Source organism: Lynx canadensis, chromosome B1 (genome assembly GCF_007474595.2).
Source record: "Lynx canadensis isolate LIC74 chromosome B1, mLynCan4.pri.v2, whole genome shotgun sequence".
NCBI classification, from domain to species: domain Eukaryota; kingdom Metazoa; phylum Chordata; class Mammalia; order Carnivora; family Felidae; genus Lynx; species Lynx canadensis.
Window position 1 is genome coordinate 54,277,283 of NC_044306.2, and position 27,882 is coordinate 54,305,164.

At 34.6% G+C, this 27,882-nt stretch overlaps 1 protein-coding gene across 5 annotated transcripts; it reads right to left on the reverse strand.

Annotated features, from left to right (window-relative positions):
• Window positions 1-260: 260 nt before the first annotated feature.
• Window positions 261-27,804, reverse strand: CEP44 (centrosomal protein 44). 5 transcript variants are annotated; one of them, XM_030312737.1, is made up of 13 exons: window positions 27,483-27,804; window positions 25,960-26,138; window positions 25,233-25,264; window positions 20,177-20,315; window positions 16,713-16,860; window positions 15,414-15,560; window positions 14,473-14,595; window positions 11,617-11,787; window positions 10,170-10,376; window positions 9,354-9,429; window positions 3,992-4,116; window positions 3,701-3,738; window positions 261-2,940 (listed from the first exon to the last, which is right to left on the reverse strand). In XM_030312737.1, exons 4-13 carry the CDS (start codon window positions 20,263-20,265, stop codon window positions 2,898-2,900), a joined length of 1,167 nt encoding a protein of 388 aa, XP_030168597.1. In that variant the 5' UTR covers window positions 20,266-20,315; window positions 25,233-25,264; window positions 25,960-26,138; window positions 27,483-27,804; the 3' UTR covers window positions 261-2,897. The 5 variants fall into 5 exon arrangements, with proteins under 5 accessions (XP_030168597.1, XP_030168598.1, XP_030168599.1 ...); XM_030312738.1 differs by lacking the exon at window positions 25,960-26,138; XM_030312739.1 differs by lacking the exon at window positions 25,233-25,264.
• Between the last annotated feature and the right edge of the window lie 78 nt (window positions 27,805-27,882).

The window sequence follows — 27,882 nt, forward strand, 5'->3', positions numbered from 1 at the left end:
GTCAAGGGACACAACAATTAAACTTTTAATTTTGTAGTTTAACTTTAAAGTTTCACACTACTCCACCTCTTCACCTTCTAAACAACCTGCAGCTGAAAGAAAGGACAGAAGAATCTGGGGACTGTTAAAAAGTAAAAATTAAATCTATCATGTTGTTATTTGAGCTCCGAAAGTGTTAGAGTTTGTAAAATTGACAAGGTTCTTTAATTTTTAATGCTTCCCCAAGTGCCTGTCAATTATATAAAGCCATGAGTAATGAATGGCGTAAAACACAGTTCCAAGTTTTATTTTTTAGTGAGTATATTCATTCCATGTTAAAACATCACATTAAAAATGCTACAATAAAACAAACAAAAAATATAGAACTTTTTCTAACTTATTAATCCTTATCTTTGCCTAGGATTTTTCACACAGCTGATGTTACTTTTCTTTAATCTACTCTGACTAGTACTTTCCCTTACTCATTCTTTATAGTGTTCCTATATAATCTTCATCCAGACCTATTCTCTAGTATAGACAGGGCAGCACAAGCTGCAGATGCCTCTGTTGGTAGTAAAATAAATACTTCTCATCTGGGTTATGGGAGAATTAAGGGGATGGAGTTAGTGAAAATTCCAATTAAGGGTTTAATAACATAGCTCCAAATAATCTCTCCAGGATTCTCCTTTCTCACTTTCTCAAGACCCTCAAATTAATCAAAAGGGTTTAAGGTTACAAGCTACTAACCAAACTGTTTGAGAGAAAATTTTAATAAGAGTAAAATAATAATTTGGCTATCACTTCAATAACTTCAAAGTCAAATTAGCTTTGTTTTCCACAAAAACTATGTTGTCAGGGTAGTATAAGTGTAAATGTATAGTGTTATTACGAGTTGACTTTTTTAGTTTTTGTTTCACGTTGTTAGACAAAAATATTTTTAAGATTGGATTCCAAATTTCTACTTGATAATATAAAACAACTTTTACTACATTTTCAATAGTTCCTAGTACTTATAGTATATTTGCATATACTATATGCAAATTAGGATTAAAGAAGTTTCAAATCATCTAATTGTTATGCACAGTTGACCCTTGAACAACAAGGGTGTTGGGGAAGTCTACCCTCTACGCAATCAAAAATCTGCCCATAACTTTGGATTCCTCAAAAACTTATCTACTAATAGCCTGCTGTAGACCAGAATTCTTACCAATAACTTAATGCTATGCAACACATTTTTTTTTTATGTTATAGGTATCACACACTGTATTGCAATAAGAAAAGAAAACGTCATTAAGAAAATCATAAGGAAAAGAATATACATTTACAGTACTGTGCTGTAAAAAATCCATGTTAAAATGGATCTGGGCAGTTCCAGGCAGTTCACACCTATGTTGTATAAGTTCACACCTATGTACTGTATATGTATGCTATATAAAACAAAAGGACAGGGAGGGAAAAAAGAGACAAAGAGAAAAGGGGACATTTTTTTCTTCTGTTTTAAACAAGAAAACTTGAAAAAGGTTTTTTTTTTTCTTTAATTGGAATTGAGTTTCTCAAAAGAGGAAATATAAAGTACGTTTTATGGGAAATCACTTGTTTTAATAAAAGGTAAAATACTGATATATGAACCACAAGGTGGTGCTATAATTCCATGTTGGTACTGATATTTTAGAATATAAAAGCAGTATTTTTTCTTTTATGACTGTAATATCTTGAGTTTTATAAATCTTTTATAATTGAAAAAATATAGCTAATTGGATTCATCAATTCTAGAGATATCTACTTAATACTAATTTTTAAAGTTGTAGGCTAACTTTAAAAATTCTTAAAGTCTAAAACTATGTACTAGAACACTAAAAATACTTAAAAGTTATTTCCACACAGAATTTTAACGAAATGTTAATATTTCACGTGACAGCTATCAAATCGAACATATAGACTATAAACAGATGAACCAATAAAATCTAATTAGATAATCTAAACAATAATAAAAAAGAAAAAATACTCCTTTTTTCCTTCAAAATAATGTAGTCAATTTTCTTATAGATTACCCAGGGCTATTATTACACTTTTTAATTTATAGAGATAAAAAAAGATAATTTCTCTAGTAATTTCTCTAGTAATTTCAAGTGAATTTCATTTTTTCTCTTGGTTTAACTTCATCTAAGACCTTTTCTCTCTCTAGAAAAATATGTAACTTCCCATCACCTAAAAAACCCAAAAAGACCTTACTGTGTACCTTGTAATACTGGATGGCCACCATCTGTGTCTGCGCTGCTGGTCTTAAAATGTGTTATGGAATAGAGCACTAAAATACTCAACACATTTCTCATGGTGAACTTTCTGACCTATTTCCAAATACAAAAGGAGAATCATACCCTTACTTTCTCAGCGTTAACTGAAAATGTACTGCTGCTTTTTGATTAACATTAGAATTATATTTTTATTTAATTTGCAATGAGCATTTTTGATTTTTCATTACAACATATTAGTCAGTACAGATGGCAAGATGGTATGCACGAGAGCCTCCTGGGTACAATATGCAAGTCCCAGCTGGAGTGTTTCCAACAGGATGTAAACCATGGTCCACAAGCCTCTACTTTAGAAAACATATTACTTAGCACACTGCCAACAAATGTCAACACAAAAATACAGTGCTATAATGACTTCACTCTGTAAAAGACACATACTGGCACGTAAGTTTTCCTTAAAAAAGTAAAATACAGTAAAGCAGTGTAATCGTAGCATAAAAATATTTAAGTATTTACTCAATATCGAAAAAAACTCATATACCAAATGGAATTCAAAAATTCTTCATAAAAATATTGCAGTATGTTAAAATTTATAGAAAATCCTTAAAATATACAACATGTACAGTAGCCAAAGTCCTAGAGAAGTTCACGCAGAAAATTCTATAATTAGTGATTTGGACATTTCAGTAACTCCGCAGTTTCTTCAAACCTGAAATATAACAAATAAATAATATGTTAAGTAAAAAAAAAAAGTCATAATGAGGCATAGGATTTAAGTGGCTGAAAATTATGCTTTTGAGCCCAAAATAAATTTCCTACTTTTCTTATTTACAGGTATAAAAAATAAATTAAGTATATACCATAGCCAGAGGGGAGAAATACCACTAAAGTCAATTATGAGTCTTTAATTCTTAGAGCATGAGTTATTTTAGTACTTATGAAATTTCAAAGCAATATAGTCCCCTGAAGTAGGATGCTGCATAATCATCTTACACAAGTTCATTTCATATTTCCTTTCAACTGCTTTTACTATTTCATATTTGTACAAGACACAAGTATCATTTTTAGTATTATTTTACCAATAACTGAAAGACTAGCAATACTTTAACAATACTTAAAATGTCTCCAAACCATCTACCTACATATATTTAATATCTTGATAAATGAGTTATCAAAGGTAGATAATACTTTTGATTAACTTCAACCAGAAATATCTCTGCACTGTTTAATCCTACAATTAATTCCATTAACAATATTTTACATCACTTGTTGGAAACCAAAATAGTGACTCATCTCACAAACACATAACTGCAGGGGGATTTATTATCCACTGGAGTCCTGAAGGAAATTCCACACCTGATTGAGAGACCTTTAAGGTTTGAAACACATATGCACTTTCTATATATACTGTAATCCAATACAACTCCCTACAGAGAAATGAATTTCTGTTCCCCCTTTCTGTTACTTACATTTTTTTCATCCTTTCCATTTTCTGGATTGTTGTTTCCTTTAATTTAAAAAGCAACAAATTTAGGCGATTTCTCAAAGTAAACCATCATCAAAGATGGACCGTGAACATATAAAACAGTCTAAAACATTGCATTAAGTACTGTTTACTTATCATAAAGAATTTTTACGAGAGATTAAGATTTACAGTTTCACTATTTTTCTTGCCAATGCATCTACAACCAAATCTAGTGCTTGCTTATTATCCGGCCCTTAGAAAGGAAATCATCTAAGCAGTTGCCAGTTTTTCTTACCTCTGAATTCTCTTTCAGACCACAGTAACAAACCATTGGGGTTCTGGGAATTGAATCTGATGACACTGTACTATAACCAGAGGATAGAGGAACACTCGTTTGCCTCTCCTCTTTGCCTTTTCTATCTGTGGAGAAATTAATATTTAGGTTATCTTCACAGTGTAGTCACATCTAAAAATTTTATTTGTAAATGGAAGAAAAACAGACATTTTAATATAAAATGGCTACTGGTATTGACCCAGATAAATTGTTATTATTCTTTTAAGATTATACCTAGAGATCTGGGTGTTAAAAACTGGCCAGTAAAAATTATAAAAGGTACTACTATCTTTATCCTGATAGTCCTGATAGCAAGTAGGCAAGCTCATAATTTATTTTTAAGTATCAGCTACTGACTCATGAATATTCTTTTCTGAAGATGGTTGTAACTATTACTAATGCTGAGTATACTTTTGAAAAATCAATAAAGATTCCCTCCTAAGTTAACCTGTATGGAAAAAAACAATGCCTAAAATTCAGGGTTTAAAGATTTTTTTTTTTCTAAAGAAGTGAACAACTTTCCACCTCGTACACTGATACCATTCATGCGACAAAATGATGGCAAATCTTTCCTATGACTAAATCAAATATAGAACATCACTTATAAGACATGCTACTATTAAATCAATCCCATCAGCCCTATGTTTTAGTCAAGATATATATGACTGCAAAATCAAGGCCAGAAAAAAAAAATAAGCACCCATTTAAACTGGTTTATATAGACAGTTTTATTGTAAGCCTACATAGACAACCTCAATTAGGGAAAAGGTATTAGCACCTGAAGACTGAAACAACTGGAAAGACTTTTATTTTCATTTCACACAGAGCCAGTCTCTTTTGTCTACTTCTCTTACCTATTTACTCCATACATCTGCTTACTTATCAGCATGAACTTGGAAGAAAAAGGCCAGCCTAGCCCAGGCTCAACATCTTGACTGACTTAGTATCCTAATTCCAAATTCCCAAGGGAGAGAAAATGCTCTGGCTCAACACCTTTTGAATTGGCATTCCCTGGATTAGGTGTTTACTCTTGATTCAGTTGGTCAAGCTCAGGGATCAAGATCACATAGTACAATTTTGAAGATTATCTATACCCAGCTCTTTTAACAGGGGCTTTTGGCAATAGGTAATTTCAAGGAATAACCTGAAACTAGGCAGGAACTATATCTACCATTCCCTAATCTTGGATTATTTTCCATGGATAGAGATGAGTGTCCTTGGAAAGAGCTGAACATTTTTTAAGCTGTTCAAAAATAATGAGGTTTTAAGTCCTAGGACAGGAAATAAGAAGTGGGAAGACAGAATGGAAACTGAATGGAAGGTGAAGGAACAGCTTTCTGCTCTGCTCTCTGGGGCCTAGACTTGGAAGTATCTATCTAGCCTTCAAGGGTATATACCTCACAATGGGAAAAAAGCTGGTATTAGGCAGGCTATGGAGGCTATTGGGAAAGCCACATAGGGCATTCCAGAGATTACAGAATGGGACATATACAGAACACAAGCCATATTTTAATAGCCAGATCAATGAAGTGTGTATTACTTTCTGTAACGATTTTTCCTATTGCTTTCCTAAGTCTTTAGTATACAGTCTTCGTTGTTTAAACATAATGGCTTTTAACTGTGCTATGGGAAGTTGAGAAAAGATTTGGCAACTAAGTTCAGGTTGGAAAAGATGGGGTGCCTGGGTGGCTCAGTTGGTTGAGCGTCCAACTTCAGCTTTAGGTCATGATCTCACAGTTCGTGAGTTCAAGCCCCATGTCGCGCTCTGTGCAGACAGCTCACAGTGGAGACTACTTCAGATTCTGTGTCTCCCTCTCTCTCTGCTCCTCCCCCCTCTGTGTCTCTGTCTCTCTCAAAAATAAATAAACTTAAAAAAAAAAATTTAACTTCAGGATGGAAAAGAAAGGGAAGAGTAGTAGTCCCTAGGGCAATTATTGTTTACAGTTTCAGAGTCATTGCCAATAGATCTCTATGAAGAAAGGGGATCTGTAAGATCTAGATTTTCTAGCCAACTTCCCATGACCTTTAATCTTTAACTGACAACTTTGGAGAATTACCTTACTGCATTAAGAGAACTAGTTAGGTCCTTTGCCATTTAACTATACAGGTATCTCCCGCTTATCAAAAGTTCACATTATGCCACTTTGCTTTTAAAGAAGATCCACATTAGTACCTGTTTTTGCTAACCAAAAGAAATCAAGGAGGATTTTCACTTTTTTTGAATAAAGGCAAAAAAATGAAAATAGCATTCAGCACTTGTTTCACAGCAAGTTATTTTAGAGGCATCACACACCTGGAGCAGCGAGAGTGGCCCGCAAAGCTCCTTCCCTGGGAGTTACACTCAGCATCTCAGCATCAAGCCGCCATAGCTTTGAACTGTTTCTGTGAGCAACTGCTTTATCGGGACTTATTTTGTGCATCCATTGGCAAGATGTGTCCTAAGGCATCAAAAAAGCCTACAAAAAGTTATTTTTGAGGTGTGGGAATGCTCAAAATATTTTCCCTATAAATTCATGGTACTACTTTGCTTTATGCATTTAGGCTTATGAAAGGTTTCATGTTAATGCTCCTCTTTCCAATAGTGGGGAAAACTAATTTGTAAACCAGTCCTTCCCAATCAAGGGAAAATATGTCCGACTGATTTTTGGATATTTTGTCTTAAGTATTTCATACATAATTTCGTATTTTCAAAAGTGAATCCATTTTTCTCCAACTTTCTCCTTAATTCTCTATTAAAGAGTACCAACTATGTACCCAATCACACAAGTCAAATACAAGTGGTCCGTTTTGACTTTTTCCTCTCTCTTTCACCACAACTTCTATCAGCAATCAAGAGCTATCAATTCTAACAACTAAGTAATTTTTTTCTTAATCCTTACTATCATAGCCTTAGTAGACACCCTCATTATTCTGAGATAAAGGATCTGAAAGACGCTTCAAATTACCACCCTTTCCTGTGTTACTTTCCTATAATGAATCACTTTTCTGTTTTAAGATGATTTCTCTGAAATATAAATCTGATTGTATTTACTTTACTAAAAATCTATGACCCCATATAAACTCCATGATTTTACCTTTCTACTCTTCTCTTTCAACTTCCTTCAAATGCCCACATGTACCCTTCCTTCTAGTCATACTGGATCCATACACTTGTGACACTATAACTTTATTAATTTTTTTCTTATGAGGAAAAAGGCACAAAAAAAGCAAAGCAAAAAACAAAGAGCGTTCATGGTCATGGCCTATCCAATAATTAACAACCAGGTCACTGTATCCCCAACTGAACATAATTATTTATGTTCATAGAAAACCATCATATGAGGTCACTTCATTACCTTGATGAAACAAAACAAGACCAACTCTGTCATGTCTGAATACAGACAAGGACACCATGTAAGCAGCAAACACACAAAGGACCAGCTATAGTGCTCTCCCAACTAATATTAAGTACTTCTTTTCCACTGAAAATTTCAGCATTCATTCTTATCATCACTCATCAAAGTGTTCCCGCTTCCTAACAGAACACAAACTACAAGAACGCTCATTTTAAACAGTCTCCAAAATCACCCAGTGTTAAGCGCAATCCTTATAATAAAAGTCTCTCCTCACTGATTTTTTACCAAACACAGAGACGCCTTACAGCCCCCATGGAAACACTATTTCTAATAAAGGGAAAACAAATCTGAAACTTCTCAAAAACCATTCCCAACTTAACATAATCCTAAAATGAAATTGGTGAATTATTGCTCTCAACTTCCAAGTGAAATCAAACTCTCTGGTTCCATGTAGCACGCATATTTAAGGGACAAAGTGTAAGAATTTATAAACTTAACTCTTTTAACTGATCACTGTTAGATTATAAGTTTCTTGAGACCATATATTTATCTTGTTCATAATCTACAACCCATTTCAGATGACGGCCTATCTGCCTATCACTCTAAGTCTTAGTACATTGGCTTATATTTGGTTATGTGTTAACTCAATGGCTTAAAGGTAGGTCTGTAAAAATGTTAATAAAATTATAATTGTGAACATGCAAAACCAAACTTGGAAAAGGCAAGCGTTTGCAAACAGCAGGCATTCAATACTCTTAAACTACATAAAAAACTGAACACCATTATATACAGATATTGGAGCTAGAAGTACAGACCTAATTTCTGTCTGCTATGCAGATCATAAGGTAAAGATCCTGACCTCAAAGATCTCAGAGCTGAGCTTTGACATTTGTTGAATAAATGAATGAATGATAAATTTGAAAAGGAAACATTTACCAAACCTGAAATCTGTAGTCTAATAAATTTACTGCCTGAAATAACACTTCAAATCATTATATAGTAACCTAATCATTGAAACTGTCCTGCCATAAAACTGACATGTATACTAAATATGTAGTAGTTAAGAGAAAACTTCAGAGCCAAGTTCCCCAGATTAAAATATGCTCCATTATTCAATTGCTGTGTGGTCTTTGGCGTATTTATTTAATCTCTCTGTACCTCAGTTTCCTCTTCTGTAAAATATGGATAATTACAGTACTTGAATGTTTGCTATGAGAATTAAATTTGTTAATACAGCAGTTAAGGACAGTGTCAGGTACATAGTACTATAATGCTGGTGTTGTTATACACAGTAGCTGAAAGATTTAATGATATTAAGCATCCATAGATTTTAAAATGTTTTTTTGTTATGAATTCTCAGTTTGACAAAATATCTCTTCTGCAAATATGATTTAATTATTAGCATAAGACGAAATCTAGAACTTTGTCTATTCAAAAAGTATAATAAAAAATAAAAGCTATCACCGAAAAAAAGCCCAGAAATATTAGCTTTGCTGCTCAGTCACAATGAAAATGTCAGTAATCCAGTGGAAGTAAGTGATACGGAGAAGACATTAACATCATTTAACTGATTAAATTCAAGAGGCTTGTAATACATTACAGGTTACTGACAAATGTTTTTTTTACTTATGTTATTTACAGAGGTGGAAGCTATCATGAGTTTAAATTAAAAACTCTGGAGTTCCATGTTTATTCTAGAGCATTTAGCAATTAAAAGAGTAAAATAAAATGCCTCTATAAAAGTTTGCAATTTTGTACACGGGACTTTATTCAACCACTACCTCGCGTAAGATATGTAAACTGGCTTTATTAAGCAATCCTTGGCTTCAGTAGTCCATAATTTCAATACTGTCTTTTTTCCTAGGAGATTTGCAGCTTCTAAAAAATAAGGCTTGGGACTATTAAAATTATCAAATACCTATAAAAATCATCTTCCTGAAAACCCTTTACCTTACCACCAATACCACTGCCATAATATTACAACTTACCAGAATTCAGAATATCCAAGTCATTACTGGATTCATAGTCTTCATTCACTTGACCAAAGTTTATATATTCATCATTCTGGAATAATATAATTTAGTATTTAGAATAAAATGAAAAGTGTTCTCATTTTATATTCTTACTATTCTATACTATATTCTTACTATTACTATTCTTACTATTAAGCATAAAAGATAACAAGATAAATGTTTAACTTTTAATTGTTTGTAAAGCAATACATAAATACCACTATGAATATGAAATAACCTTTCAAATGTGGAAGCAGAGGTAACATTCTTGAATCAACTAACTTTACTGTTAGGAAGGAAAGATAGACTAGAACCAGAAATTGAAATCCTAAGCAAATCAAAACAAATTTCTCAGACTTCATAAGGCAATGGCAAATTTGGTAACTGTTTCCAGGAAATTTATAACTTGTAAATAAGAAAAGGAAGTCATAATTTTATTGGTTCCTGTTCTGTCCACTTTTTTCTTTTCACTATAAAAATAGGACCTTTGTACAATTAAAGAATATAATTTCAAGCTCTTCATAAAAATCAAACATTATCGTACCTTTTTTTAAATGCTTACAGTATCAACAGCTCTAAAAGCTGAACCTACAGAGGCTTGCCAGATTATCTCAGTTGCTAAAGAGAAAAACAATAACCACAATAGCAGCAACAAAATGGGCTATATCTAAATAGGGCCTCATTTCAACTAAACACTTTCCCATTACCTAAATATTCTTTTAGTTTTTCTAAAAGAATACACACTTAACAATATATCTGAGATATCCCATAAATGTTAAAGATAGGAAATACCTTTTTAGACAAAAGCATTTCTGTTTCAAGAAGAGTGACACGACTTAGAAGATTAGCCCAGGTTTTTTCATTTACCATCACTTTTCCTTTCATTTTTTCTTCCAAAGAGTCTAATCTACTCTCTACCAAAGTCAGTTTCTTAAGTTTTTCTTGGCATTCAGCAAGCATAGTCTGTAGTGCAGTAATCTCATGATTAATTTTAATATCCTAAAATGATTAGAAAGGTTAAAAATTGTATTAGACAGACTGAAATTGTTTTAAAAATCAATGTATTTCCATTTCCACGGCGTTATTTCAATAGTTATAACAGGCATACAGCATGAGAGTTAAAAGACTATGATCTATACGGGCAGAATGCTCAGACACTGAAACTACCCCTTCTGAGATGTGTGACCTTGGTGTTTCAATTTATATATAAACGTGTTGGGGCGCCTGGGTGGCTCAGTCGGTTAAGCGTCCGACTTCGGCTCAGGTCACGATCTCGCGGTCTGTGAGTTCGAGCCCCACATCAGGCTCTGGGCTGATGGCTCAGAGCCTGGAGCCTGCTTCCGATTCTGTGTCTCCCTCTCTCTCTCTGCCCCTCCCCCGTTCATGCTGTGTCTCTCTCTGTCTCAAAAATAAATAAATGTTAAAAAATTAAAAAAAAAAAAAAAATATATATATATATAAACGTGTGTGTGTGTTTGTATGTGTGGGTATATATACACATATATATATATATATATGTGTGTATATATATATATATATATATATATATATATATATGTATTAGAAGAGCACCTGGTAGTATAATAAAACTATCACTAACTAGCTATTTGTAACAGCACCCAGCACAAAGCTAAGAGGGAATGACCAAAATATGACAGTGCTTTGAAACTGTTCAGTTTGCTATTAACAGGAAATCAGCCTAATGCCAATTATAAACTGCGGTGTATAGAAGTTACAAGAAATAGAAGATAGAAAAGGAAGTCAGCAGAGCAGTATAGATAAGACACTATAAGAAGGTCTGTGGCAATAAAGTAATAGAAAAGGTATTCTAAAAGTAAGAGAAGAAGATAGCAAGGGCCCAAAAAAGAAAATAAAATGGCAGGAGGGAGTGTGCACCAGTTTTTTCCATTCTTCAATGAGAGGGATAGATGATACAGAACCTTCACTGTACAAAGCAGTGTATTTCTGTCTCTAACCAGACTTTAAATTCCTTGAAGCAAAGTACTGTCTCTTATTCATCTTTGCATTACCCATAACACCTGGCCCCGTACCCTAAACATAAGCAGCAAATAGTATCTGTTGAATTATAAACAGTAGACTTACTTATTCTTAAATAAAGTGTTGTGTCATAAGTAATAATGCAAAAAGCTAGAGATATTCCAAAGTTTAGGTGCTGAAGTAATCATGTACGTCAAAGTAAGAAATACAGGCATCTGTTAAAGAAGTCCAAAATTCTTACTTGTTGTTCAGACTTGATTTCAGGGAACTTTACTTCAGGAACCTTTATTTCAGTAGTCTTTAAGTCACACACATCAAATGCTCCACTAACATCTGTTACTGTACTTCTCGTATCTTCAGGAATGTTAACACCATCTTCATTATACAGGTGACGGATCACCACAGCTTTTGTCTGCATAGAGAAAAATATGTCAGAGCTGCTTCAATGTTCTTCTCATACAATTATTTTCAACATATACATAATTTTGAAGAAACACCTTATCTTCCCTTTAAAATTTATGAAAGTTTAAATTATAACAGTAAGGTATATATCAAACATTGATTAAACTGTTAATATTACTAATATTTTATGATGATGCAATTGTAGTTATTATTTTTGGAGCATTCTTACATAATAGAAAAATTGAAGTAACTATTTAATAATGTCTGGGATTTGATTCATACTGCTTCAGAATTGGGGGGAAGATGTTGGAAAAGTGGTTATAATAAAGATGAAACAAGATTAACAAGGGGTCGATAATTTTCTGATAGTGGGAATTGGTACTTTTATAAATGTTTGAAACATCCCATAATAGGTTGCCACATAATTCACATAAATAATCAAGAATTGGCTCCGTGAGTAGGACCCATTACAATTTTTTTCTATTAAACAAACCGGAAAATATCAGCTCTTCAGCTAACAATTCAAAATTAATAATGACAAAAGTCCTGAGAATAAGGCATTAGGTCAAACTATGCATTCAGACAAGACTCTCCTGCCTACCTCCTTTACCTTAGACTGCATACGCACTATAAAAATATCATATAATGTAACACAGAATTCACAAATCATACTCTACAGAAGGAACTGGGAAAAGAGATAATTTGTTTTAGTACTGACTTAATCTCTAACTGTAAACAAAGGAATGTACTTACTGATTCCAACTTTTAATATTAAAATTTCTGATAAAGATCCGATGCAACTGATTAAAATGTGACTAATAAACAATACTTTAAGAAAAACAAGTCTAATGCTGTGAAATTTTGCACCTTTCCTTGTTAGGACAATATATATTACTACTCAGCCCCAAAACTAAAATAGAAGATTGAAAAATACATTTAGTTATATCAGCTTATATTTAGTAAGTGCTTATAGTGCCTGTACTAAGAACAGGAAGGTTAAAAAAAAAAGCAGTATAGGGATGCCAGGGTGGCTCTTAAGTGTCCAACTCTTGGTTTCGGCGCAGGTGATGATCCCACAATTAGTGAGACTGAGCCCTGGGTCAGGGTTTGTGCTGAACATGGAGCCTGCTTGGGATTCTCTTGGTGCCAGCTTGGGATTCTGCCCTCTCCCTCTGCCCCTCCACCACTTGCATGCACTCTTTCAAAATAAATAAAAAAAACATTTTTAAAAAAGGTGGAAGATGGGGCGCCTGGGTGGCGCAGTCGGTTAAGCGTCCGACTTCAGCCAGGTCACGATCTCGCGGTCCGGGAGTTCGAGCCCCGCGTCAGGCTCTGGGCTGATGGCTCAGAGCCTGGAGCCTGTTTCCGATTCTGTGTCTCCCTCTCTCTCTGCCCCTCCCCCGTTCATGCTCTGTCTCTCTCTGTCCCAAAAATAAATAAACGTTGAAAAAAAAAAAAAAAAAATTAAAAAAAAAAAAAAAAAAAAAAAAAAAAAGGTGAAAAAAATTTATTATTTATATTAATTCTTATATATTGGGGAAAGATACTAGATATAAACCACTTAAAAATTAGAAAATCATATAAAACTAACAAGAGTTAGGTAAGACAAGTTATCGACAGGAGGCGCCTGGGTGTCTCAGTCGGTTAAGCGTCCGACTTCAGCTCAGGTCATGATCTCACAGTCCGTGAGTTCAAGCCCCGCGTCGGGCTCTGTGCTGAGAGCTCAGAGCCTGGAGCCTGCTTCAGATTCTGTGTCTCCCTCTCTCTTTCTGCTCCTTCCCTGCTCATGCTCTGTCTCTCTCTGTCTCAAAAATAAAGAAAAACATTAAAAAAAAAAGTTATTGATATAAGAATGCTTTTCCTACAGTAAAATGTCATTATCTGTTATAGAGGCATACAAGTAGCTTTTTAATAGATTGTTGTAACTCATGTACATTGTACTAGGAAGAAATAATTCTCTGGATTTTACTTCCACCAGAAACTATTCACATCCTTTATCTAATTGCACGTTGGTTATTTATCTGATATTCTATGCTTTAATCTCAGAAATGGTTTGCCCCAAAAGGAAGATTGGTAAAAGTATACTGACCATTATAAAGTAATACCTTGAACTCAATTTCTCTTGGAGATAGAAAAGCCATCCCTAAATGTATGAGACTCATTAAGCCACAAATGCTCAGAGGAGGCAAGGGTAGGTAAATATTTACTAACAAAGAGAAAATATTAAAAAAAACTTACCCAAAACCAGATTATAGATTTAGGGACTATCAATCACTGGATAATATACACTCATGGTACAGAGACAGAAATTTGTGCAAATGAATTATCATAATGTATCACTATAACTAATGGTATGCTCCTCATACATTTCCATGTTTTAGAAAGACTAGATACATAAATAAGAGTACATGTCATGATCACATTATACAACCTTCCCAAATCATCGCTATTCTATCTGGGAAATGAGGCAGATTTAGGAAATAGAAATGTAAAAACAAACCTTGTTCATTTTATATTTCTATCTTATATGAGGACTGTTCTCCAGGTAATATACAGTATACATTGTCAAAACTCCTTAACCAAATCTGACTAAAAATGTTTTACCAGCTACTAGTCAGAAAAGTGAATCTTGTACATTTGATTAATTAGGTAGATAAATCTTTAACACCTACATATTTTCTTAGTATCTTCCTACCTTTCCTGAAGTCATAAATCTGCCAGTGATATCAATGCCAACAGATTCTGTAGATGTCTTCTCAGTGCTTGAAGAAGGTTCTGACTTAACAGAACTGATTTTCTTTCTTTGTTGTGATGGAATCTAAAAAAAAAAAAAAAGTACTGAGACTAAATGTACGTGAAAGCTGACATTAAAATTATATATTAAATTACATTATTTGAATTTTCATATATGAAATATGACTGCCAAATTACAAATCTAATGAGATATGTCTTCTGAAAACTAAAAAGTAAGGAAAACGCATTATGTTTGAACTGTTACCTTAGCTAGTAGCTCAAAGTCACAAATTTGTAAAAACAAATGACCGGTATTTAATAAACAGGTCCATCTGACTCCAAAGAATGATCTCTCTTTTTTTTTTTTTAATTTAAATTCAAGTTACTTAGCATACAGTGTAGTCTTGGCCTCAGGAGTACAACCCAGTGAGTCATCTCTTACATACGTCACCCAGAGCTCATCCCAAAAAGTGCCCTCCTTAATGCCCACCATTCATTTAACTTACTGCCTCACAACGTACCTCCCCTCCAGCAACCCTCAGTTGGAGTCTCTCTTTTTCAAAAAAAAGTTTATTTATTCTGAGAGACAGAAAGAGCGAGTGGGGGAGAGGCAGAGAGAGAGAATTCCATACAGGCTCTATTAGTGCAGAGCCTGACGTGGGGTTTGAACTCATGGAACTGTCAGATCATGACCTGCACCAAAGTTAAATGCTTAACCAACTAAGCCACACAGGTGCCTCGGAAATGACCCGTATTTAAAGCAAACATCAGGCATAAGGTTGCCTAAATCTGTGAACAATGCAGTAATTGTACTTATGTGTTAGTTGGCTATCTAGAGTATTGAATTTGTCCGCTAAAATACCAGGCAACTTAGAGTAAGTTAAAATCTATTAATAAAATTACCTTCTCAAAACTACTCAATTCCTTGTGCTTTTTCATCACACAATTCAAAATATCACAAACAATTTGGATTTTCCATTCTGCAAACCCACACTGGAGAAACTGCTTTTTTGTCAAAACTGGTTTATAATTAAATTGATCACGAAGAAGCTGTAAAGAGGAAATAGATAAAAATCCAAAATGATAAATGGTCACCTGGTCAGGAATGTAATACCATCTTCAAGAAGGAGGATCAAGGCATTAGATGGAGGTACTAAAGAGATTTGTAGGCATGGTGGTAGTCAGGACCAGGTAGGAGGTATCCAGGTAGAAAATGGGCAGCTAGGAAGTAGCAGAGAATAGATGCATGTCCAGGGAGATAACAAAATACAGTCAATGATCAAAAGGTTCAAATATCCTCATAGGTACTAGAAAAACTCCTTAACTTAGTAGAAAATAAAGAATGCCATACCAGATGTTAGAAAACAACAGATGTTTAGTTGTTATTTGTTTAGTTCTTCCACTATATGATTTCTTAGGTCAGTAGGCCTCTGAGTTCCAATGTTTCATTTGTAAAATGAGAGAAACAGACTAACTAGACCACCAATTTTCAAAGCCTATGCTCTAGAACCCTAGGATTTCTTAGAAGTGCCTCTTAGTCTTTCAAGGAAGCTGCTGGTGTTAGAGGCAAAGACAGGGAAGATTAAACAGAGACTCTACACATAGAAAAGATCCCATGTCATTAAATGTAAACTCGCAAAAAAAAAAACAAAAACAACTTGATCTGATAAATGGGTTTTATTATTTTAACAACAGTTTGAGATAACCACTGCTTGAGTAAAAATTAATAATGATCAGAAGGAATTTTTTAATCATGAGATTAAGTTCAGTCCCAATATAGTACAAGTATAGATACTAGAATAGATAGAAGATATGGTCCCAGACATCAAGGAACATGAAATCTCAAAGCTATAGTTCTTTCTTACTAACAACTAAGTTACTCATAATTCTACAAACCACAAAATTTACTCAACAGTCACATTTCTAACTTATGCCAACATGCCAAATTTTACTAAAATTTGATATAAAAAGAGTAAATGGTAACCACAGGCAAATGTTTACCAACTGCAATTTATTAGATTATAAAACATAAAGGGGACTTAAATTATATTTTGATTATAATAGGAACTGTCTAAATGAGAAATGCATATGAAAATACTGTCAACTCTATGTGCTGTACATATATTTAAGGAGTTATTATAAAACATTAATCTTAAAAAAATCATTATGACTTCTGAAATAATGTTTCATACAATCAAGTACCTTGTAGACAGTATCTATAAAGCGTAAGTCATTCTTCGCTATGAGCTCTATATTGGATTCCATCAGAAGTTCTGCTACATAAGGTGAGTATGAGGTAAGGGAATAGCTGATGATGGGCAAAGATGCAGTTGTATCTCCCTTTACCAAACTATTAGGAAGAAAAAGAAAAAGTTTTAAGGAGCATAATTCCACAAAGTTAGATAGAAAGGGAAATGAGATGCCAATAATTTGTAAGTTAACGTTATAGCCAAACAATTAGGAGATACACAAAACTCTTTTGATTCCATCTCCTACTCTAAATCAGTATAGCCAGATTGCTATGAAATAATAGCTTATTTACTTATTAGTTGGCATTTCAGTAATAGTACGGTCTATTCACCACAGTATTTGATGTTCCAAAGCTTAGCCTTATTTGATCAGTCCATTTTCTCTGATTAAACAAATGTACCACCTTATAGTGCTCCAGTACACTTTACAGTTTGGCAAACACTTGTTACATTACCTCATTTGCTCTTTACAATAAACCTGCAAAGGTAAAATATTATGAATTTTAAATTACAGAGAGGAAAATAGGGCTAGAAACTGTAACTGGGCTAATCAGTTTGCATCTTCCATTTGTATCAAGCTCATTAGGAATTTGTGCCTTAGATTACGTTAATTCTTCCAGTCTAGAAAGGTATCCCATTCTTTTCTACTTGTCTGTTATTCACTATGAATTATTTGTCAAGTTTCAAGCCATCCATAAAGCCATCCTCAACTTTCTGATCCAGACTGATCTCTTCCAGAATGAGCCCCAGGGTATTCAGTGTTTGATGCCTCAGGTTTTGTCTTGTACTGTTTTCTAATTGTCTACACATATGGGCATTATTTTCTCAATGTGAAATACCTTCACTGATTCTGCCACAACAAAGCAAGGAGGTATTTGTTCAATTATCCAGTTACGTCTATTCAACGGAAGTAAAAATGTGCTTACACAAAACTTGTTTTTCCACAAAATTCAAGACATAAAATTCCCCATCGTCACCCAATTTTTTTTAAAAAGGCAGAGAACAAGTACATATTAAAATTACATTTTATTTTTCAGTACAAATATAAATCCTCTTTTACATTTACAGGTATAATAATATTTTACCCAATGATAAAACTGCTGGCAATATTGTCTGTTAGTTCAAAACAGGAAATGAGAACAATACTTTTGAACAGCAAAATCTGTCCATTTTATGCACGTTAAGACTAGAAGACAGCCAGGTATACATTTAATACCTCTTGTTTTTTTGTTGTTTTTGAAAGTTCATTTTACTTGAAAGAGAGAGCAAGGGTGGGGCAGAGAGAGAGAGAGAGAGAGAGAGAGAGAGAATCCCAAGCAGGCTCCACGCTGTTAGCACAGAGCCTAACATAGTACTCAATCTCACAAACCATGAGATAATGACCCGAGCTAAGACTAAGCGTCAGACACTTACCTGATTGAGCCACCCAGGTGCCCTTAATACCTCTTGTTTTAACTCAAAAATCTTTGTTATCTAGTTTCTGAGAACTTTGATTAGACATCGTAAGAAAACATATTACAAGTTGGCATACTGGCCCCCCAAAAAATCAGATGCTGAAAGAAAACATTTTCAAAAAATGGATAAGAAATAGAAAGAATCAAAATATGTGTGGGAGGAGTGTGTATGAGTGTGAGGGGGGCAATCTGAATAAGCAGCAGCAAGCAGTGTTATCAATCTCAATAGACTCTGCAGAGTTACTACGTTGTGAAATAGTCTAAAAGCAATTGTTCTTAATGATACTCCTGATAGAAAATCAAATGTTTAAATGCTATACTCAAAAGACAGAAGAATAATCAGTATATTTTAGAAGTATTCCTATCCAAAATGTGTCTTAAAATGATGCTTAAAAGTAGTAGGAAGAAAACTTGGCTACTCAAACTGGTTAAATCCCAGGAAGACTAGATTTCCCTGTTTAAGGAACCAAGACATGATTAGTACATACTATGGAACACCTTCTGTTTCTCACACAGAAGGGCTATAACTGGTCATTAGAACTCAACTTTCTCCCCACTCTCCTCACTATCCTTTCATTTGTAGCCATCTCTTGGAGTTAACTCTCCCCAGTGTCCAACAGAACATTCATTCTTGTACGTAAAGCACATTACTCCAGGATTCTCTTTTTTATTATTTTAACCAAGTTTCACTCCACTCCTTGAACATATACCTAATCTGGGCTTGTCCACTGATACTAAGTCATTGAATAAATGTCTAATTACCTGCTAATATGTACCAGGCACAATTCTAGATATGGGGATACTACAGCAAACAAAACAAAGTACCGGACTTCAGTTGTATCCTAGTGGGGAATATTTTTTTAAATTTTTTTTAATGTTTATTTATTTTTGAGAAAGAGAGAGAGCATGGGGGGGTGGGGGGTAAAGACAGAGAGTGAGTCACAGAAACCGAGGCAGGCTCCAGGCTCTGAGCTGTCAGCACAGAGCCAGACATGGGGCTCTAACTCACGAATCATGAGATCATGACCAGAGCAGAGGTAGGACACTTAAATGACTGAGCCACCCAGGCACTCCCAGTGAGGAATATTTTTAATCAATAATCCCAGATAAGAAGAAAAAGGAAATATAGGACAGAAGATGACAAGAGTACCATTAGGTTAGCATGAATATAGAAGGAATGCATGTTGCTACATTTACAAAGGAAAGCAGTCATATTGGAAAAGGAGAAACTAAAGCAAAAGTTTCAAAGTGGGGTCTATTAAATGAGTTAGCTTGGTAACAATCTTTGAGCATGGTGTAAGTTCTCATAAGCAATCTATTAACTAGAATCTTCCAAATCAAAAAGAAATATCATCCAACCCAAAATATGAGAGGATAGAATACTGTACAATTAATGAAATCCATTATATTATTTTTTATGAATTTAAAAGTTCTACAGAGGGGCGCCTGGGTGGCGCAGTCGGTTAAGCGTCCGACTTCAGCCAGGTCACGATCTCGCGGTCCGTGAGTTCCAGCCCCGCGTCAGGCTCTGGGCTGATGGCTCGGAGCCTGGAGACTGTTTCCGATTCTGTGTCTCCCTCTCTCTCTGCCCCTCCCCCGTTCATGCTCTGTCTCTCTCTGTCCCAAAAAAAATAAATAAAAACAAACAAACAAAAAAAAAAGTTGAAAAAAAAAATAAAAGTTCTACAGAAACTATGCCTTACACTGGGGTATATATTGTGGTTCTACTTCTAAGAACATATTTTAAATCTCTTCAGTTAGATACAATTTTTCATTAATTCATACTTAGTAAAAAAAAAAAAAAAAACCTCCTGTAGTTACTTGCTGTCTAAAATATTTTAAACATTACAGGGAAAATTTTCAATTGACCCAGATAAAACCTATTTAAATACCCCCCCCAAAGTCAAATCTTACCTCAAGTCATTGCCAAAAAGAACACAAATAACTTTGATACATAGCTTACCCTACACAATCCACTTCTTTAGGATAATTTAGCGAGCGAAGCACTTGTTCTAAGTTCCGTAAGCTTCTTTTTAAGTCACCAGTTGCCATTATTTAACATCACATTCAGCTCCAGCTTTTGAAATGATCTGATTTTTCACCTAAAATTAAAAATCCATAAAACACTGGTTAGGTCTGTCTGTTTCTGAATCTTCTATTTTATTTGCATCCCTTATAGGAACTAACCATATTTATCTTAGCTATTTCTCTACTAACTTGACTTCCCTACTAGGCTAGTACTGTCTTCTACTGACAGTATAGTATTCCTGAATCTAAGATATGCTTTTACCCTAAATATTTTTTCCTTACAAAAAAATGTTTGCCTTATGTTCATGTTTTTAAAATATGTCCCATGAGGGACACCTGGGGGGCTCAGTTGGTTAAGCATCCGACTTCGGCTCAGGTCATGATCTCACAGTCCGTGAGTTCGAGCCCCGTGTCAGGCTCTGTGCTGACAGCTCAGAGCCTGGAGCCTGCTTCAGATGCTGTGTCTCCCTCTGTCTCTGCCCCTCCCCTGCTCATGCTCTGTCTCTCTCTGTCTCAAAAATAAATAAAAACATTAAAAAAATAAAATAAAATATGTCCCATGATACTCTACCAAATACTGTATTTTGAACAAAGTGCCATTTGGGAGGAAACATGAACTTGAGATAATCTCCAGCAATAACTATTTTAGATGCTTATAAAGGTTACATTTTAAAAAACCCATAAAAAATGGAGACAAGGGAATTTAGCACAGATTTAGTCATTATTCCCAGGGCTTTGACCTCACATAGTCACCAATAGGATGCTTTCTTTAAAAAATAAAATGACAAGTTAAAAAAGATTCAGGATTCGGCTGGTAAAATATGGCAGATTAAGCGCATGTTATCTTCATTTCTTTTCTTTCAACACTACTAAAATGAAAGTAGATGATTAAAAGCCATGTATACTCACCAGGGCAAAATGAACTAGAGGGGATTCCACATGACAGAAGTACTAACAAAATTTTGAAAGACTGAAAGCAGATGAAGGAGTGATAACCAACCTAGCAGAGCAGAAACAGGCTAATCCTATCTATTTACAAGGAAACCAACACCAGCAAGATAGTTTTAGAAATAAGTGGCCCTTAAATGCTTAAGAAAGGCTAAGGGATAAGGCCAAGGGGGTTGAAATATGGATGAGGATTTGAAAGTCCATGTAAGGAGCTGCTAAAGCTAGAATTTTACTCCCCCTGCCCTCCCATAATTTGTTCAGGTGAGCAACTACCTGTTTCCCTGGGTTTAGCAATGACTTAGATAGTATCAGAGCACAATCAATAAAGCTTTAAAAAATGGTAAGTTGTACTTCATTAAAATTTAAAACTTCTGTTCTATAAAAGACATTATTAGCAAATGAAAAGATAGTCCACAGACTGGCAGAGAGCATTTACAAAACAAATACTGAATAAAAGAAGTGTTTCCCAAATATACAAAGAACTCTTATAAGAGTAAGAAAACACCCAGTTAAAAAATAGGCCAAATAGCTGAACATACATATCACCAAAGATTATATACAGATGACAATAAGCATATAAGAAAACACACTCAGTATTACATATCACTAGGTGACTGCACATTAAAAAAAAAAAAAAGATACCAATACACACCTATTACAATGGCTAGAATCCAAAAAACTGGTGATACCAAATGCTTATGAAGAAACAAAAGAGACTCACTTATTGCTATCATTTAGTCATTTTGTAAGACAGTTCAGCAGATACAAAACTAAATGTAGTCTTACCATACAATCAGCAATCATGTTAACAAAGTTTTCACCAAATAGAATTGAAAACACAGGTACATATAACATCCTGCTCCTGAATGTTTATGGCAGCTCTATTCATAATCACCAAAAAATGAAAGCAGCCAAGATGTCCATCTATAAGTGAATGGATGAAAAATGTGGTACATCGATACAATGGGATATTTATTCGGCAATAAAAATAAATGAGCCATAAAACCACAAAAAGATATGGATGGACCTTAATGCATCTTCCTAAGTGAAAGAAACCATCTGAAAAAGCTACACACTGTATGAGTTTAATTATATGACATTCTGGAAAAGACAAAACTATAGTGAAAATAAAGACTATAGAGATCAGTGGTTTCCAAGGATTCAGAAGGAAGAACACAAGTTTGAATAAGTAAATATAGGGGAATTTTTTAGGATAGTGAAACTATTCTGTATTATACTGTAATGGGAGAAACATGACATTATGCATTTGTCAAAACCTATAAAACTTTACAGCACAAAGAGAACCCTAATGTATATGACCTTAAAAAACCATGTAAAAGCTAGGAAACCCCAGGAAAGAATGCAGACTGTGACAAGAAAATCAAACTATATTACCAATGTGTGAAACAACCTCATAGAAGGCGTTGGATGGAAAAGGTGCTAACTTTGGAAATGAGTGGAGCTTGAGAGACTAAAGACAAAATCAACTGCATGTAAACACTCTACTCTAGTTTATAAGATGTTTCCCAAGGACTTATGAGGTAATTCTGATACTTCTATGCATACACCCTGGAATTGAAAAATTAAGTAAATAGATGGTAGAATAGGAGTCTGGTTTCTCACTGCTGGAGTGGGAATTTACAGATTAGCAAGGAGAGGAGACTAGAATGAGCCATGCTTACCTAATGGATTAGTTAGAAACATCAGTATGATGAACTCATGTTTGAAACATCAGTACGATGAACTCATGTTTAGCTTTACATAGATACAGATAGTTATATATCGAAGTATTTCAAGACAGCTTAGCATACACATTTCGTTTCTCTGCCAGCGGGAAGTGATTGAAAGCAACAACTCTCCAGCAGTAAAGAGCACACCTAGCATTCAGGTCTTGGTGTGTAACATTGTTCTCCAGTAAAAGGAACCAGGACTCCCTGGAGAAATGGTCAATTCTAAGACTGGGACAGAAAATTTGTAAGATGAGCCTGAAACTTTATGTAGTTCCAGAAAGTAAGAAAGTATACACAAAACAAATGAATCCCAAATTGGTGGGGTATGTCAAAGGGACACAGGAGACAAATGAAACAGTTCCCAGTGGTCAAAGGTGAAACTCTTTGAAAGACAAAAGTAATTTAATAATACTGGATTAAATGCAAAGTATGAGCAACACAAAAATTGAATTACTATACTTCAATGCATCAACAAATAAAGGAGAAAAGTGTTATTATTTAAATACATGCGGAATAGGCATTTCATAAAATTCAACATTCACTAATGATATAATACTTAGGACGTTAAGAATAGAAGAGAACTGCCTGCATTTGATAAAGGGTATCTACAAAAAAAAAAAAAAAAAAAATACAAGAAGAAATAAAAGGAATAAAGACTAAAAAGGAAGAAATAAAAATATCACTATTCACAGATGGCATAATTGTATATAAAAAAATACAAAAAATAAGTGAATTTAGGATGATTGCTGGGTACAAGGCCAATATATAAAAACCAGTTGTATGTCTCTATATTCCTCAGTTAAAAAATTTATTTTAAAAGTTATATGTGTAGAAATCAAGTAGCCACAAACATCACAAGCATGTGACTAAGTCTAGAATAGATATGTAAGACCTCAAAACAAAAAAACATAAAACTTTATTCAGATATATTAAAGAGGCCCTAAATAGAAAACTATATACTTGTTTAAGGATTGGAAGACTCAATAAATTGATCCATAGGTTCAATGCATTCTACCACCCCCACCCCCACTGAAAAAAAAAATATCTAAAGGATTTTTTGGTAGACACTGCTAACACAATCTTGAAAAAAAATCAAAATTGGAGGACTAACCACTGGATAGCAAGACTCATTGTATAACTTAAATTTGAATTCGTGAAAATACGTACAAATAGAACAATGGAATGGAAGACTCCAGAAAAATGACCATGCATATATTGACACTAGAATTATGACAAAGTTGATTCTTAAGAAGCTATGAAGAAAGGATGGTCCTTTTCCATAAATGGTTCTCTGTCAACTTAATATCCTGATAGAGTAAATAAATCTTGACCTCTTAATGTAAATGGTACTTCACATCTTTTACAAATTAATTCCAGGTTTGTTGAAGATCTAAACATATAATGTAAGACACCTAGGCTTGCTGGAGATCACAGAGGAGAATATCTTTGATCTTCAGATAGAGAAAGATTTCTTATCTTAATGACTATTAAAATGAACCCCATTAAAATTAGCAACTCTGTTCATCAAAAGACATCCTTGAGCGTGGAAAGACAAACTATTGAGAGAAAGAGATGTTGTGGATAATGTAAAACCAACAAAAAGATGTGTATCTAAAATATGTAAATAATTCCCTTCAGAGCAATAAGAAAAAGAAAGACAACTCAATAGTAAAAAAGGAAGGAGACCTGAACAGGAACTTTAGAAAAGAGTAAATGTGAAAAAAACATTCAGTCACATTTATCATTAGGAAATAACCAAAGGAAGCCCAAAATGTGGAGCTCTAGAACATTTGAAACACAGTGCTGGGAAAGGGTAAATTGGTACCACTACCTAGGAAAACTTAATGGTGATATCTACTAAAGTTGACATATACTGGGACTATGAAATAGGAATAAAACTCCAGAAAATATATGTTACAAACAGTATGTGTATATATATATATGTGTGTGTGTATATATATATATATATATATATACACCAACAGACTAAAACAATATTTGTGATTTTAAATAAAATAGGTCATTTTTGTAAATCTCAAAGAAAATATCATGTAATTATATTTTTAAATGACTCATTGCATACTTGTAGGGCTTTCATTAGATTCTCAAAAAACATTATTCCCAAAAGAGACTCATAAAATAAATAAATGTATTGGTAGGTAAATAAATGCTTATGAACCTTTGCTAGAAAGCGCTGAAAGGCTTCTAAACTGTAAGTAGTCAATCAGTAAGGCAAAGGTCAATAAGGCACTTAAAAATATCTATTTGTAACTGACCGTGGTCATTTCATAGAAGGAAAATATATAACAATACCTTGAAAAATGAATCCTCTGGAAATGAAACCCCTTTAAAATGAAGTCATTACATTAAAAACAAAACAGAACAATTTATAAATCAGGCAGAGATAGTATAATCTTCCCCCTCCCCCCCCAGTCAACAGTCCAGCAGTTGCCCAGGACACAAATCATCTCCTTACACACTTTCTCTGTTATCTATGCATAACTAGATTTGCAAAATCCTATATTTAGTAGGTTTTCTATTTTAAGCCCCTAGCCACACAATTCTGTCCCCTTTTCTCCCCTCTTTAGGAACACAGTAACTTCCTGTTCCAAGACTCCTCTCCTTTAGCAACATGGTAAATAAGATGTTTTTGAATACAATTTTATACACTCATACTTGGATTTCAGTTTGTGTTTTCAATTACTTCTAAATATTTCAATTTTTAGGCAGAGGGAATTTCAGGTACCATCAAATGAGAGATAACTAGAAAAAGAGGAAGTGATCCTGAAATCACATTATACAAAATACTGGACAAGAAAATAAACCTTATTTAACGTCTTTTAGGATGACCTGGGGATAAATAGATATAGGGAAGCAGTAAGAGAGATGACTTCCAAAGTCCAGCCTTTACTTTCCTGGGACAGAGGAAGTGGTAACTAATCTGCTTGTAACTGCAAAAAAACAAATAAACAAACAAAAAAAACCACATTCTTAGGTACTGTATAGGCCAGAATATTATTGCATTAAGTTCCAGACCCACCTATTTTAATATGATTCTTCTCCTGGTAACTTTTCCTCTAAGACATTCTATAACTTTAATATAAATATATCTCTTTTCAAAAACTTCCTTTAATTCTTCTAGATGTATATTCCATCTTTCTACTGCATGCAACTTTGCTTTATTTAACACTTTGTGGTATCTTTCCTTTCTCTGAAGTCCTGGAACATATCAATGTCTCATGTTATTTCTACCTCCGATAATGGAATTTTTGACAACAAAGTATGTCCTTGGAACACATCCTCTTCAGTACCAGCAGAATAAATATTTTGAAGAAGAGTAAGATACAAGTACAGGTTGAATCTGTAGGTGAAGGAGGTAAGTAATAAAACGGGATAGAAAAAATACAGAGATAAAAAACTGTGAGTATTACACACACAAAAAATCACAGCTACTGCTATACATTGTCATGAAAGACTGCTAAATCTATTATAAAAATGAAAACCACTAAAATTAGGGTATTAGAAGCCAATCTACAACTTAATCGCAGTTTAGCATAGTACTTTCAGAAATGGAAAATAACTTACTTTTTAAAAAACTGATTAACATTTTAAATTTATAACCCTTAACAAAAGAAATTAACAGAAAGGAACTATTACTCTGCTATTGTAGTATAAATTCAATCATTAAGATGGAATCAATGTTGCTTCCTCCAGAGAGTTTCTCTACAAGTCATATCTGCCCAACAACTAAATTTATTGGGGGAAGGTGATGAAAACGGCATCGATGGCAGTTTATGATTTTTAATCTAGTTTACTCGCATTGCTCTCACAGGTGTTAAGTGATGCCTCCCAATGGAATGCCATTGAACTCAGTGATTTTTGTTCAGAATGAACAAGTACACTGACTTTAACGATCATGGTCCATGGCTAAGAGTTTGTGACATAGCTTACAACACTAGATAGTATCTAAAACCGTGAATCAAAAATAAAAGGAGGAGTATATGTGAGGAAAAGCTAGGTTTATGAAATTTTAGCAAAAGATATTAAGGGAAACCCTGCTCTACAACAGGGAGAAAGATCTGGAAAAGGGAAAACACTAAGAAAACAGAGAAAAACAGGCAGTACGGAACAAGAATAGAGCTCTGTAGGACTGCTGTGTTCACAGCTAAAACTGTCAGAAAGTTTGTGGGTTATTTTAGCAAAATAGCGTACCCATAATTTCGGAATCAAATGCCAAGACTGATATTTTCACTGAGGGGAAAAAAATCGGAAGTTGCCTAGAAAGATACGGAAACCCAGCGAAATGCGAGCAAAGAAAACTCAACTACCTTCACCTCTTTCTTCTAGCCAGCCCTTCGGAGGAGTCGGATCAGAGTTCAGTGCTTCCGAAAGAACGAATCAGTCTGTAACTTCCCAGCCCAGACCCTAAACTGTAACCTAACCTGAGAGAATTAGCTTCCGCGATTCTTCCAACTTCGCGGTTTATCATAAGGGTATGCCAGTTGAGTATATAAGCAAGGGGTCTCCTCCCTCCATTTGATTTAAAAGGATGAAAACGCAGACCTGGTCATTCGCTCCCGCCCGTGGTTTCGGTCAAGGCAGCAGGAGAGAGGCTTCCCTTGCTTAACCTGGGGCGCAGCCTCGCCAGCAGCCGCCAAGCAAACAAGTGGGCCCCGAAGGCCTCTGGCCCCGCACAGCAAGGACAGAGGGAGGTAGCATATGCGACCAGTGGTAGCCAGTGGAGCCCAGACTCCAGCAACGCGTCGCTGTGTCCCGACGCCGGCACCGAGGCGCACCCCTCGCGACGACCGTTTGTATTTAAACAGTGGGTCGCGGCGCGCCACGCGCCCGGCCAGCCCTTCAAAGCTGCAGGCTCCTAAGTGCTTCACGATTCCTCGCTGCAGATTCCACACTACTTTTGTCCAGACCCCTGAGGTGACTGACTCTGCAGAGGGGCTTTTCA